We start from the raw sequence: 14,378 nt of genomic DNA on the forward strand, positions 1-14,378 counted from the left end.
CTGGGTATCCGCAACGTGAAGAGATGCATTTCGTGGCCATAATAGATCACTAATAACGATGGTAATGGATAACCATATAACATATAGAAGACATGTCTTGCATAATAAGGTCTATTATATAGAGATATGGTAAAGGCTATTTATGTCAAGATGGATAGAGTGCCTTGTTACATTGGTGTCATGGTAAATTGCACAGATGCTATTGAGAGGGTAGTAAGACCAATGTACAACCGATGAATAATAATGGCACTAACCAGATGAAGAATACATTGCTCAGCAGACATTTAGAATACAAATTATGAAAATGTGCCATTACGATGACAGTCCAATGAGACATGACAAGCCTCATTTTGCAGTGATTTCTTTAATAGTGTAACTGGCAGTTCTAGGCAATATGTTGTGCCTCTACAGCAATGTGATTGCTTATTAAACCTTTTACCCCCAGGCTATTTGGAACTTTCCAACCCTTAACTCACAGGGGTTACTTTTTTTTTCAAGCACATTTTGCAGAATATTTTTTTTTAAATTGCTCTAACAGCCTTAATTTTCGTCATAGAGAAGTCAAGTTGGTCACATTCTCTTAGAAAATGCCTGAAGTTTCTCAAAAAATTATAAAAACTATGCAAAAAAATTGTAAATAGCAGTTTTTTGCAAGGACGTACCGGTACACCCATGGGGGTAAAGGTATGTGTTTTGTGAAACGTACCATTACGTCCTTTGGGGGTAAAAGGGATAAAAGATGGAGATAAGAACATCTAAGGATAAAAGCTAATACGATACCTATGTGATTGTGTGTGGAATTCCTGATGTATTACAGATTATCTGGATTTATCTAACTGGAAAGAGGTTCCAGCGATTGCGTGAAGGAACCAATATCCACAAATTAGCAACAACAGCTTTGAACAAATGAGACCAGGTAAATTGGGACCAGTATCTTATTTCTCTTTTTCTTTTTTTTTTAAGTTTTTATTGTTTATATATGAGATCTATTATAATGCTGTTAATGGTCTCAAAATATTTTATATTAATTGCTCATTACTTCTCTTGTAGTTCATTTCCTCTCCTCACTGGGCTATTTTTCCCTGTTGGGAGCTCTTGGGCTTGCAGCATCCTGCTTTTCCAACTAAGGGTATAGCTTAGCTAGTAATAACAACAACAACAATAATAATATGCAGGTAGGGATAATGACCTAACGTTGGTGTTTGTCCCTTACAGGAATTGGGAAGCAAATTCACGTGTAGTGTCCAATTCCGAGCATAAAGCAAAGAAGTATCACTGTTTGGAAGGATAGTCTTAGAGGACAAGACTTCAAAAGAGAAAAAAAAATTGGTATGGCGTGTAGATCAAAGGCAAGAAGTATACAGTTAATATGGCAAGCAGAAAAACAGACTAAAGTTCACTGCTTTCAGTTATATTGGCTATGTAAGGTTATCTAATGCTGTGGCCTGATTGGTAACATCTCTGCCTGGTGTTTGCCAGTCGGGGGTTCGCGTCCCGCTTAGACTCGTTAGTGCCATTAGTGTCTGCAACCTTACCATCCTTGTGAGCTAAGGTTGGGGGGTTTGGGGGAACCTATAGGTCTATCTGCTGAGTCATCAGCTCTGCCTGGTGCTTGCCAGTTGGGGGTTCGCGTCCCGCTCAGACTCTTTAGTGCCATTAGTGTCTGCAACCTTACTATCCTTGTGAGCTAAGGTTGGGGGGTTTGGGGGAGCCTATAGGTCTATCTGCTGAGTCATCAGCAGCCACTGCCTGGCCCTCCCTGGTCCTAGCTTGGGTGGATAGGAGGCTTGGGCGCTGATCATATAATATATAGTCAGTCTCTAGGGCATTGTCCTGATTGCTAGGGCAATGTCACTGTCCCTTGCCTCTGCCATTCATGAGCGACCTTTAAACCTTTAAAAACCGATATAAAACTTGCATAATTTTAATATGTTGATCTTAGTCTGTGTTGTGAGCAAAGGGACAGTAATTAGTTGTCAATATAGTTATAGAATACATAACTGATGTGAATGTCAGAGTAAGGACAGTACTACTGGCCTTCTGTATTAACGAATTTGCTGACCAGGATAATCCCTGGCTAAGTGGTGCTTGAAAATTATAGAATAGGGACAGACTTCTGTCCCTATTCTACAATTAAACGATGTCTGTACCATACAGACTATTTCGATATATGTGAATTCTGTTACAACTGCACGTAAGTGTAAAAAGAACCCAGGAAAAGAAGAAAAAAAAAAACGATAATTTCATGCAGGTAGATCGCGAATGGAAAAACACTACAGATAATTACAAATAACAGTGCTTAAATAGCAATAATAATAACAATAACAACAATAATAATAATACACTTGATGCTATGTCGCAGCTTTGCAAGAAGGTAAACATTAACCTACTTAAAAAGCCGGCACAACTATATATTGATTGCAATAATTTAAATATTTATGATACATAATTACTTTAAAAAACAAAATATATTTGTGATATGCCATTTCCATTCACGTAACTAAATAAAAATTAGGCTACGGTTAAAATAAAGATAGGGTCGGACCTACGATTGAAAAATTCGAAGAAAAAATCACTCGCCGAAAAAAATAAAAAGAAATTATAGGATTTAAAATGGAATAAAAAAAAGCAAGAGAGGAAATCACAAGTTATTGATTTTACTGCAGTATAAATTTCTCCCCTCTAGAGTGGAAGCCGTGTTTTGTCCGTCATAAGACACAACACCGGGGTTCTTCCTGGCCTAGCTACTCAAAAAATCGAAATTATTTATGCCATATCTCACCCTGCTGGTGATTATTATCACTAAAATACAATATTAAAGCGCGTAACAATAGCGTAGTTAAACTTACCGTAGGTCTAGAGAGGTTGAACTTAATAGAAAACAAAACAATTTGGCCAAATAAGAGTTTCTGCGAGTGGCGCCTCCCAGCTGTAACGGGAGCTGGAGACTGTCCGTCGGCTGCTCTTGCGTTGATTTGCGCAGCATGTTGCGCATGTAATTACCTATCAATTTTATAATGTTGCATAATATCATCATGATTATTATTAATTATCACTTTAAGATATATAATAAATTTAATAAACGCTTATAAAAATATTTAACATGCCCTAAACCTCGAATAAATATATATATTTACGTTTACTTTCTAGATATTTCAAAAGATGCAACACCTCCCATGCATTGTTTCGGTTCGAAGCGGCCCCCCAGGGGTGCCATTCGTACGATAATTATCGTACATGTACGATTATTTTAGGTCTAGTACGATGTACGATACATACCTTAGGTATATACAAATGTATGTGTGTGTGTTTGATTAAAGAATTATACTAAAATACCTTGAAATAAGTTATATATGTCACTCCTTAATAATCATGTTGAAAGTGTGTACGATAATTTTGGTTTAAAAAACGATAATTTTAAGGTTCATGTACGATAATCCAGTGGAAATACTCTGGCAATCCTGCCCCCAGCTGCCGGTATCGGACTGTCTGTGGCAGGTAGGAATAAGGAAAAGACCGTCACGCTTAAACATCGGCAAACATGTCGTCCACTCTTATCAACATTGGAAAGGTTGCCTTAGCAGCAGTCCCTAAACAGGCCAAAATTGCGGTGCCCACAGTTCTGAGCCAGAGATCCTGTAAGTAAACTCTTAAAAGTATTCAAGTAGGAACCCTAATGTGTAGTCCTTAGTCTATTACCATGAAGGGATTTTAGGTTTAAGATTTTCCAAAATGATTGAGAAATGTTATATTAATGTATCATTAGATAGGAATTATATTAGAATTACTTTGAAACTTAAACTGCGTCATATTGCTTTGTTCGTCTCTGGGATAAAGTGGTTTCGGTTTCGCCCATTAAGGGGCAGGCTACGCAGTATGAGTCCTGGAGTACAGCATACATACGTGAATTATCTTTGCGTAGGCAACATTAACAACTTAGAACTATAACATCTGTTTAAATGCATTAAGAATTTGTCAGTTTATCTCTCTTGGTCAGCCTGTTTTTGTACTTTACCTGAGAATCGTCAGCTGTTGAAAATGGTTGTAGATAATTTTATATTTGACCCTGTATACATACGCGAATTATCTTGGCGTACCCTATTTGCGTAGGCAACATTAACAGCATAGAACTAACATCTATCGTTTAAATGCATTAAAAATTTGGCAGTTTATCTCTCTTGGTCAGCCTGTTTTTGTACTTGACCTGAGAATCGTCAGCTGTTGAAAATGGTTTTAGATAATTTTATATTTGACCCTATAGTGGTTAACGTGGAACTATAACAACTGTTGTTTAAATGCACTAAAAATTTGTCAGTTTATCTCTCTTGGTCAGCCTGTTTTTGTACTTGACCTGAGATTCGTCAGCTGGGTTTAGATAATTTTATATTTGCGTACCCTATTTGCGTAGCCAACATTAACAACTATAACATCTGTTGTTTAAATGCACTAAAAATTTGTCAGTTTATCTCTCTTGGTCAGCCTGTTTTTGTACTTGACCTGTGAATCGTCAGCTGGTTTTAGATAATTTTATATTTGACTCTATAGTGGTCTGAAAATTTCTGTATAGGGTTTAATATTACCCAAAAACTGTCTGGAGGTTTATATTCTTGACGATACCATGCTAATGGTAGCTAGCCTTACTGGAAATAAATTAAGTTGGGTTATTTTATATGCTAGGTTACTCGTTTCGGGTTTAAATCTAACCGTCCAGTGAAGTCGAGTGAACTAGGCCTACTTCTCGGGCGGGTCCATACCAATCATCTAACGAAACATTTTCATTTTAACTTATACAATTCTTTGATTATAGCATCTTCCAAATCATATGATCTTGTGAAAAGTAATGTCTTTAGTTTCTTCTTAAATTAAATTGCTCCCTTTAGGTCCTTCATTTAAGTTGGCAGTTTATTTTAATGTGTAGGCCTACTGTAGCTAAAAGCCCTTTCACTAAATTTACTCTTTGTTCTTGGTTCAGATAGTCTGTTTGTCACTCATCTTATGGTAACATTTGTTCCTAGTTCTAGTTTTTTCAGGCATTATTTTAGATATTTTGGTTCAGTATCTTAAACGTTAGAGTAGCTTGTATTGGTTAAAGTTTATTTTATGGTAACATTTCTTTCTAGTTCTAGTTTTTTCAGGCATTCTTTCAGATATTTTTGTTCAGTATCTTAAAAGTTAGAGTAGCTTGTATTGGTTAAAGTTTATTTCGTGTCCCACAGCTGTGCTCGGCCACTTGGGGGAAATGAACTGAACTCTACCTTCTCGTGTGCAACAGGCTTGACAAGTTTTTGAAATATACCAGGAGGTTTTATCGTTTCTCTTTTCATTTGGGCATTAATTATTCACAAAGTAGTTAAACTCGTAGGGTGATTAGATAGTTGCCTTTAAGAATATTTTTAATAAAGGGTAACTTTAATTAAGCATTTCATGATGTATGAGTTTGGTTCTTCATTTGTAATTGTATATGTATACGTATATTAGAATGTTTATATAGTATATTATACTATATGTATACATATGAGTTATACTATTACAACCAAGAAAATATTACATCAAAGTAATGTTAATCTCACAGCTAACATACACGTGTAATTAAGCGATAGTATATATATATATATATATATATATATATATATATATATATATATATATATATATATATATATATGTATGTGTGTAATTAAGCGATAATATATATTATATAAATAAATATATATATATATATATATATATATATATATATATATATATATATATATATATATATATATATATACTGTGTACAACTCTTAATTACATGTGTATGTTTAATGTGAGATTAATATTTTTTTGTGATCTATTGATCAACATACGTTAAAGGTATGTTATGGTAACATCATAATATGGGGTAACATCTGTGATCTGAGTTTGAACACTTGCGCTCACCCATTTGGTGTTAATATATAAATTATTAAAGCTTATTATGTTTACCATGAAATTTATAGAATAGGATATATATGTGCTTGTTTGTGCTTTCGATTGAAATTTGACTGAAGATAACAGATTTTGAATAATTGCGTATGGTTTTTTTTTATGTAAAGATGTGCCCGAGTTCAATTAATTAATGATTTTAAAGTTTACATCATAATTTGTCACGGCTTTATATTGTTAAAACGTAAATTTCACTATAGTGCATATATATATATATACATATATATATATATATATATATATATATATATATATATATATATATATATATATATGTGTGTGTGTGTGTGTGTGTGTGTGTTTTCAAAACGGCCCATAAAAGAAACACAGGAAATATGAATAAATCACACTATATTTCGGTCAATAAACATCGACCCTCTTCAGGATGTACTTTACATCCTGAAGAGGGTCGATGTTTATTGACCGGAATATAGTGTGATTTATTCATATTTCCTGTGTTTCTTTTATGGGCCGTTTTGAAAAAAAAAACATGTTAAACTATTCGATTAGAGTTATAAGTAAGACATATATATATATATATATATATATATATATATATATATATATATATATATATTATGTATGTATAATATATGTGTGTGTACACAATAATGTATGTCATTTGATTAGGCTATTCAACCAATAATTCCTTGGTTAGTTTTACCTTTGATGAAACCATTTTTTATACGGGCAAGCGAAATTTCTTTCTCTCTCTCTCTCTCTCTCTCTCTCTCTCTCTCTCTCTCTCTCTCTCTCTCTCTCTCTCTCTCTCTCTCTCTGTTCTTGAAGACTGTGTGGATTACTGAAGACGGACGTATATGCATGTGTTGTTGTACGGCTGCTTATAGTAAGGTTCATTGTCTCTTGTTTCTTGTTATGGGTTTAAATCCAACCCTCCACTGAAGTCGAGTGAACTACTTCTCGGCCGGGTCCATATCAATCATCTAACGAAACATTTTCATTATAACTTATACAATTCTTTGATTGTAGCATCTTCCGAATCATATGATCTTGTGAAAAGTAATGTCTTTAGTTTCTTCTTAAATTCAATTGCTCCCTTTAGGTCCTTCATTTCAGTTGGCAGTTTATTATAATGTCTAGGCGCACAGTAGCTAAAAGCCCTTTCGCCAAATTTACTATTTGTTCTTGGTTCAGATAGTTTTGTTTGTCACTCATGTGTCTTATGGTAACATTTGTTTCTAGTTCTAGTTTGTTCAGGCATTCTTTTAGATATTTTGTTAAATTATCTTAAACGTTAGTAAGAGTAGCTTGTATTCAATTCTCGCCTTTACCGGCAGCCAGTGTAATTCAATTAGTGCAGGGGTAATTCTATCCCTATTGTGTAGTCCTTTTATTAATCTAGCGGCTCTGTTTTGTACTCTGTGAATTGTATGTTAAGTATTATGAAACATCTTACAATTTACCTATATTCTAATAGTTAAATGGTTATTAAATTACAGTAGTGGAATATTTTCATTGTTATATATTAACAATAGTGATTAAATGTGTGGAATTTGAAAGAAATAAGCAAAGATAAAAACGGCTGTCGTCGGAGGTTTAACTGGAAAACAAATATTGCGAACGTTACCAGATGTACCGTAAAAACCACAAAAATTAAGAGGTTTTAAATATTGTAGTTCCACAATTTTATTTTTAGTTGATATACATAATTTATACCAGGAATTTATACTATTTTCTCCGCGGATATATATATATATATATATATATATATATATATATATATATATATATATATATATATATATATATATATTTATATATATATTTTATATATATATATATATATATATATATATATATATATATATATATATTATATATCCTTTATTTCCTTATTTCCTTTCCTCCCTGCTATTTTTCCCTGTTGGAGCCCTTGGGCTTATAGCATCTTGCTTTTCCAACTAGGGTTGTAGCTTGGCTAGTAATATATATATTATATATATGTATATATATATATATATATATATATATATATATATATATATATATATATATAAACTATATATTGAAATTTTCTCGTACTGGTCTCTCTCTCTCTCTCTCTCTCTCTCTCTCTCTCTCTCTCTCTCTCTCTCTCTCTCTCTCTCATCACGGCACGTAGAGTATGAGCATTTGGTATGTTCATTCAAAGTATGTTCTTTCTCTGACAGTACTTCTGCAATCGTGGTACTATCAGACTTTATGACCGCAAAAGGTATTTCTCGAACAATTTATTCGCTCATGTATTAAATATATTCATATGTTCTGCATCTCTTTGTGTCTGGTAATGTCTTGTTCTCTGTATTATCTATTGTTTGTTTAGTTTTCCGTCATTCTTAGATCGTGGTCATGAATGTTTTCGCTAGTGGTTACAACCTCTCTTCTTTTTTATTTTTATTGTATTATTATTATTATCATTTTTTTTTTTTTTTGCACGCTACCACAACCTGACATCATTTTTTCAAGTCATTGGCATTTTGCCTTGTTTATTCACTACTGTACCACCCTATTATTAAATCGTCTTTTCTTATTACGTTATCAATATTTTGATTTAACCGTTTGTATATTTATTATGATCGCATATTTACATCCACCATATTTTGAACTGATTTTTTGCCATTAGTGCCTTAAATTACCGCTGAATCTGATTAATTTTAATTTGATTTGTTTTTAAGGACTGCTTTCTTGGTCCTATTATGTAGGGGAACCTTACTCCTATTACCAGATCCTACAAAATCAGTTTACCGCATATGTTTATTATTATTATTACTATCCAAGCTACAACCCTAGTTGGAAAAGCAAGATGCTATAAGCCCAGGGGCTCCAACAGGGAAAAATAGCCCAGAGAGGAAAGGAAATGAATAAATGAAGAGAACAAATTAACAATAAATCATTCTAAAAAAAGTAACAACGTCTGCATAACTGGTGTTTATTATCAAATAAACATTATTTTCGAAATTTCCATCGATCATATTTCTTTTATTTTCCGTGATTAACCTTAAAGTGTTACCTCCATCAACGAAGTTGGAAGGAGGTTATGTTTTCGCCCCTGTTTGTATGTTTGTGAATATTTTCCTGACCGCATTTTCAACCGTAGATTAATGAAAATTGCAGGGTTTAACAGTTATATGTGAAAAGCTGGAAATGATTAAATTTTGGAAGGTCAAGGTCACAGTTCAGGCAAAATTTTCAATTCACGTAATCAGCCATAAGTTAGCCATCCTTATCACAGACTTAAAACTTGATTCATAGATTAACCTTAAAGTGTTAACCCCCGCCAACGAAGTTAGGAGGAGTTTGTTTTTGCCTCTGTTTGTATGTTTGTGAATATTATTTTGACCCCAATTCCAACCGTAGATTAATGAAAATTGCAGGGTTTAACTTTTATGCGAAAAGCTGGAAATTATTAAATTTTGGAAGGTCAAGGTCACGGTCAGGCAAAATTTCTAATTCACGTAATCAGCCATAAGTTTGGGCATCGTTTTCACAGACTTAAAAATTGGTTAATATTTGATTGTACGAAAATCCACGCCAATTAATACATGAAAAGGACGAGAGGGTATACTCGGGCACACTATTCTATCTAATTTTTCTTCCTCTTTTTGTTAAAGTATAGTTTATATAGGAATTATTTATTTGAATGTTACTGTCCTTAGAATATTTTATTTTTCCTTGTTTCCTTTCCTCACTGGGCTATTTTCCCCGGTGGGGCCCCTGGGCTTATAGCATCCTGATTTTCCAACTAGGGTTGTAGCTTAGCAATTATTAATGGTGATAAGCTGCCGCAGCGGAGGTCTGCGCCCTACTGAGTGACCCCCCCCTAGTTTGATAATGCATTTGTCTTTTAACTGTAATCATTGTTTAGTAGGTTGGCCAGGGCACCAACCGCCCGTTGAGATACTACCGCTAGAGAGTTATGGGGTCATTTGACTGGCCAGACAGTACTACATAGGACCCTTCTCATTGGTTACGGTTTTTTCCTTTTGCCTACACAGACACCGAATAGTCTGGCATATTCTTTACAGATTCTCCTCTGTCCTCATACACCTGACAACACTGAGATTACCAAACTATTCTTCTTCTCTCAAGGGGTTAACTACTGCACTCTAATTTCAGTGGCTACTTTCCTCTTGGTAAAGGTAGAAGAGACTCTTTAGCTATGGTAAACAGCTCTTCTAGGAGAAGGACACTCCAAAATCAAACCATTGTTCTCTAAGTCTTGGGTAGTGACATAGCCTCTGTACCAGGGTCTTTAACTGTCTCTTTAAAGTTTATATAGGAAATATTAATTTTAATGTTATTATTCTTAAAATATTTTAATTTCCTTATTTCCTTTCCTCACCGGGCTATTTTCCCTGTTGGAGCCCCTGGGTTTATAGCATCCTGCTTTACAAACTAGGGTTGTAGCTTAGCATTTGATGATAATAATAACCTGTAAATCTCTTCTTTCCCCACCAGCTTAATCGCCGGATGATAAATTTTTAGCTCATTTTGATGGTCTTGCAAGCTATTTAGTATTAATATAACATAACCTTTAATAATGCATGAGATCGTGACAGCTATAAGTCGCTGGCTTAATATTAGCTCTGTTACTATCTGGCACAGTTCTTTATCACTGTCTATGATGATTTTTTTATATGCGTTGTGACGTTTAGCCGGCTAGTTCGCTGCTACCCGTTTACAGGCGGTGATGAAGTAATCAGAGTTCTTTGTTTTTTAGTTGTTTTTCCTTATCAGCCGGCTCTTTTTTCCCGTTGTTATTCTACCTTATTTATAACGGATTACTTATAGAATATTTGGGTTGATAATTATGGTTTTTTATCAGTAATGCCATAAGCTTTGTATAGGATTAGGTCGGTTTTTGCCTAGTTTATTATTGACTGATTTCTCAAGTTTCGTTAGTTCATTATCTCTTAGAAGCCTAAATATTTTTGTTTTTGTCCTTGGAGCCTGATTATTGTTATTACTATTGTTATTGTTGTTATTATTTGCTAAGCTACAACCTTAATTGGAAAAGCAGGATGCTGTACTTTATGCCCAGGGGTCCCAACAGGGAAAATGGTTCAGTGATGAAAGGAAATAAGGAAAGATAACATATTTTAATAATAGTAACATTATAATAAATATTTCCTAAATAAAATAATTTTTTTAACCAAACAAGAGGAAGAGAAATTAGATAGAATAGTGTGCCCGAGTGTATCCTCAAGCAAGATAACTCTAATCCAAGACTAGAGAACAATGGTTTGATTATGGAATGTCCTTCTCCCAGGAGAGCTGCTTATAATGTCTCCTTCTACCCTTACCAAGAGGAAAGTAACCACTGAAAATTGCATTGCAGTAGTTAACCCCTTGAGCGAAGAAGAATAGTTTGTAATCTCAGTGTTTAAGGGGTATGAGGACAGGAGAATGTGAGAAGAATAGGATAGACTATTCGGTGAATGTGAGAAGAATAGGATAGACTATTCGGTGAATGTGAGAAGAATAGGATAGACTATTCGGTGAATGTGAGAAGAATAGGATAGACTATTCGGTGAATGTGAAGGCAAGGACAAACTGAGGCGTAACCGGAGGAATCCAATGTAGTACCGTTTGCCCAGTCACAGGTCCCAATAACTCTCTAGTGGTAGTATTTGTTTATTCTCAAACTCACACTATCGAAGTATGCTTGACAAAGCCTTTTGTTTTCAAAGGTATAACCCGAAAACAGAGTTGGGTTCTCATGCATTTTAGGACCAGAAAAGCAGCCCTTTAACTAAGTACCTGTTAATTTGAAATAAGGTCTATGGTCCTTGTAAATAGGGAAGGAAAATGACAAGTGTATGTCTGTCATAAATACAGGTATTGTAAAACTAAAGTACCTATAAGGTACTACTCCTCTATGGTGAAACCATTCAAAAGATACTCTCGTCCCAGCACGGTTGGGGGCGGGGCATCAGCGCTGGTGTGAAAGGGTGTGTAAGGTTGTACTTGTGTTGAAACTACTATTTTATGGAAAGGATGATCTAAACGAAGGAAATTTAAGCGTTGAAGGCCTGGTCCTGTTGTAAATGACAATGCAAGTGTGATTGTACTATTATTATATAGCCAAGTTAGGACCCTAGTTGCAGGATAGTTTAAGCCCAAGGGCTCAGACTGGGGGTAGCTTAGTGCTGAAATAATAATAAATAACTAATTACCTATATGAGAAATACTAAATATATTAAGATCGGTAACAGGTCTCATATATTACCGGAGACAGGACACCCGTTATGCAGAAAGGCATTTGTTTTAAGACTACGCGTGGGTTACCTCTAAAAAAAGTAGATTTACAGTCAATCAGAAAGAACTTGTTGACGATTTTTCATATATTTCAGGACCTTGTCAATTATAAAGTCTATGTATTGAGGTACTGTCCTTGACCTATTTATAGTCCTACATTTTGAGTTTTGTTAGGCTATAAGTATATATTGTTTACAGTATATTCAAAGAATCACAGGGTTCCTGGTGTAGTCAATGCAGAGTAGCTAACGTGAAGAGCGGATGTATGCAATAAGTGAATCATGTGATAAAATAATGATTTGGACACGGGGCCAACCTAAAAATAAAAGCAATAATGCTTTTTGGCAGCATTAATCTTATGTAAGCATCCGTGCTAGGGTTCGTCAACTGATGGGAAGAACTGGCCTGAATTAGTGGCGGTTACCATGCTAGAACCAGGACCTTAGGATGCCTTGGTCTGAACCGGTTTTATAATATATTTAGGCCTAATGTATACTTTCACCAGCCATGGTAGGGTTTTTTTTTCCATATTTTAGGCCTAACGATGACCATTAAGTCCTCGGGAAGCTTATTAGAACCGGTTCGGAGGCATCGGTTCGAAAAGAGTAATAGAAATGGACTACGTGACCTACTGGGGGTAGCGTGTGTTCGTATGTGTGTGACTTTGCCTGACGTTCTTCCCGCTGAGTTCCAACCCTCTCTCTCTCTCTCTCTCTCAATCCCCTTCATCCCGAGTCCCTCCTGCGCACATACACATACACACGCACGCACATACACATACACTTACAGGCTGCCCCCTCCATCCACTATTTGGGTGATGCTGTAGGTTCGCCGGCTTCTTTAACTGTCATTTCTCTAAAGATGATTTATATGTACTGGAGCACTTTCTCTTTTTTTATTTTCTTTATGCCCTTTAGCTCATTATCATCATCATCTTTATTCTTCTTCTTCTTCCTCTTCCTTTTCTTCTTCTTCTTCTATTCCATATGGGGTCTGCCGTATTGTAGGATTCAATTGCAAATGTATTTTTTAACAGATTTAAAAAGTCCTCAGAATCATTTATTTACTACATTGGAAAATTGAACTCTCTCTCTCTCTCTCTCTCTCTCTCTCTCTCTCTCTCTCTCTCTCTCTCTCTCTCTCTCTCCACACACACACACACGTAGTATTATAGCAATGTCTTAATGCTACATTTTTTCAGACATTTTGACGTTTAAATTGATTACCGCCGCTGCATCGTATACAATAAGATTCTATATGATCCAGATATTCCATTGTTATTATAAAGTGAACGAGGCTTGAAGCGAATTAATTTTAATAAATTTACTATCGAGATAGCATCGTTGGCAATGAAATCTCTCCAACCGTGAGCGAAAATAGCAATCCGCTTGGCTTTAGTACTATAAATAGAATTCGCCAGAGATCTAGATTAAATTCTATCAAAAAAAGGTTATTGCTCGAGATTTATATGTAGCAATTGTATCTTCAATTATTGTTGTCATGTACGTTAAGTTTTTTTTCGTTATTAGAATGCGTAAATAGCTTTTCCATTCATATTTCTTTAGAGATTATTTTAAGGTGATAGTTTACTATTGTTAATTTGTTCTCTTCATTTATTTATTTCCTTATTTCCTTTCCTCACTGGGCTATTTTTCCCTGTTGGAGCCCCTGGGCTTATAGCATCTTGCTTTTCCAACTAGGGTTGTAGCTTGGATAGTAATAATAATAATAATAGCGTGCTCCCTTTCCATCGTAAGGGGTGAGGGGGGATGATGTATATCGTAAGGGGTGAGGGGTGATGATGTATATCGTAAGGGGTGAGGGGTGGTGATGTATATCGTAAGGGGTGAGGGGTAATGATGTATATCGTAAGGGGTGAGGGGTGATGATGTATATCGTAAGGGGTGAGGGGTGATGATGTATATCGTAAGGGGTGAGGGGTGATGATGTATATCGTAAGGGGTGAGGGGTGATGATGTATATCGTAAGGGGTGAGGGGTGGTGAGTATCGTAAGGTTGTTGGGGGTGATGTATATCGTAAGGGGAGGGGCCTTTGTTGTTGTGTACTGTATGTAGGACGGGTGTGAAAGGGCAGGATGGAGAAAGCCAGGCCATTTCGTTGGCAACTTGTGGTCAAACAAATAAAAGTGGGC

The 14,378-nt window shown here is 35.2% G+C and overlaps 2 protein-coding genes across 2 annotated transcripts in view; one reads left to right on the forward strand and one right to left on the reverse strand.

Annotated features, from left to right (window-relative positions):
* The window catches only part of LOC137624574 (NAD(P) transhydrogenase, mitochondrial-like), a 61,042-nt gene extending 58,060 nt beyond the window's left edge, over nucleotides 1-2,982 (reverse strand). The window contains exon 1 of the mRNA XM_068355512.1: nucleotides 2,850-2,982. The gene's annotated coding sequence lies outside the window, so the exon portion shown is untranslated. The remainder of the gene's footprint in view (nucleotides 1-2,849) is intronic.
* Nucleotides 2,983-3,466: 484 nt separating this feature from the next.
* Nucleotides 3,467-14,378, forward strand: part of LOC137624582 (isocitrate dehydrogenase [NADP], mitochondrial-like) — a 48,053-nt gene continuing 37,141 nt past the window's right edge. Inside the window, exon 1 of the mRNA XM_068355524.1 lies at nucleotides 3,467-3,638. Within this exon, the coding sequence (XP_068211625.1) occupies nucleotides 3,542-3,638 (97 nt within the window). The 5' untranslated portion in view covers nucleotides 3,467-3,541. The remainder of the gene's footprint in view (nucleotides 3,639-14,378) is intronic.

Source organism: Palaemon carinicauda, chromosome 2 (assembly GCF_036898095.1).
Source record: "Palaemon carinicauda isolate YSFRI2023 chromosome 2, ASM3689809v2, whole genome shotgun sequence".
NCBI classification, from domain to species: domain Eukaryota; kingdom Metazoa; phylum Arthropoda; class Malacostraca; order Decapoda; family Palaemonidae; genus Palaemon; species Palaemon carinicauda.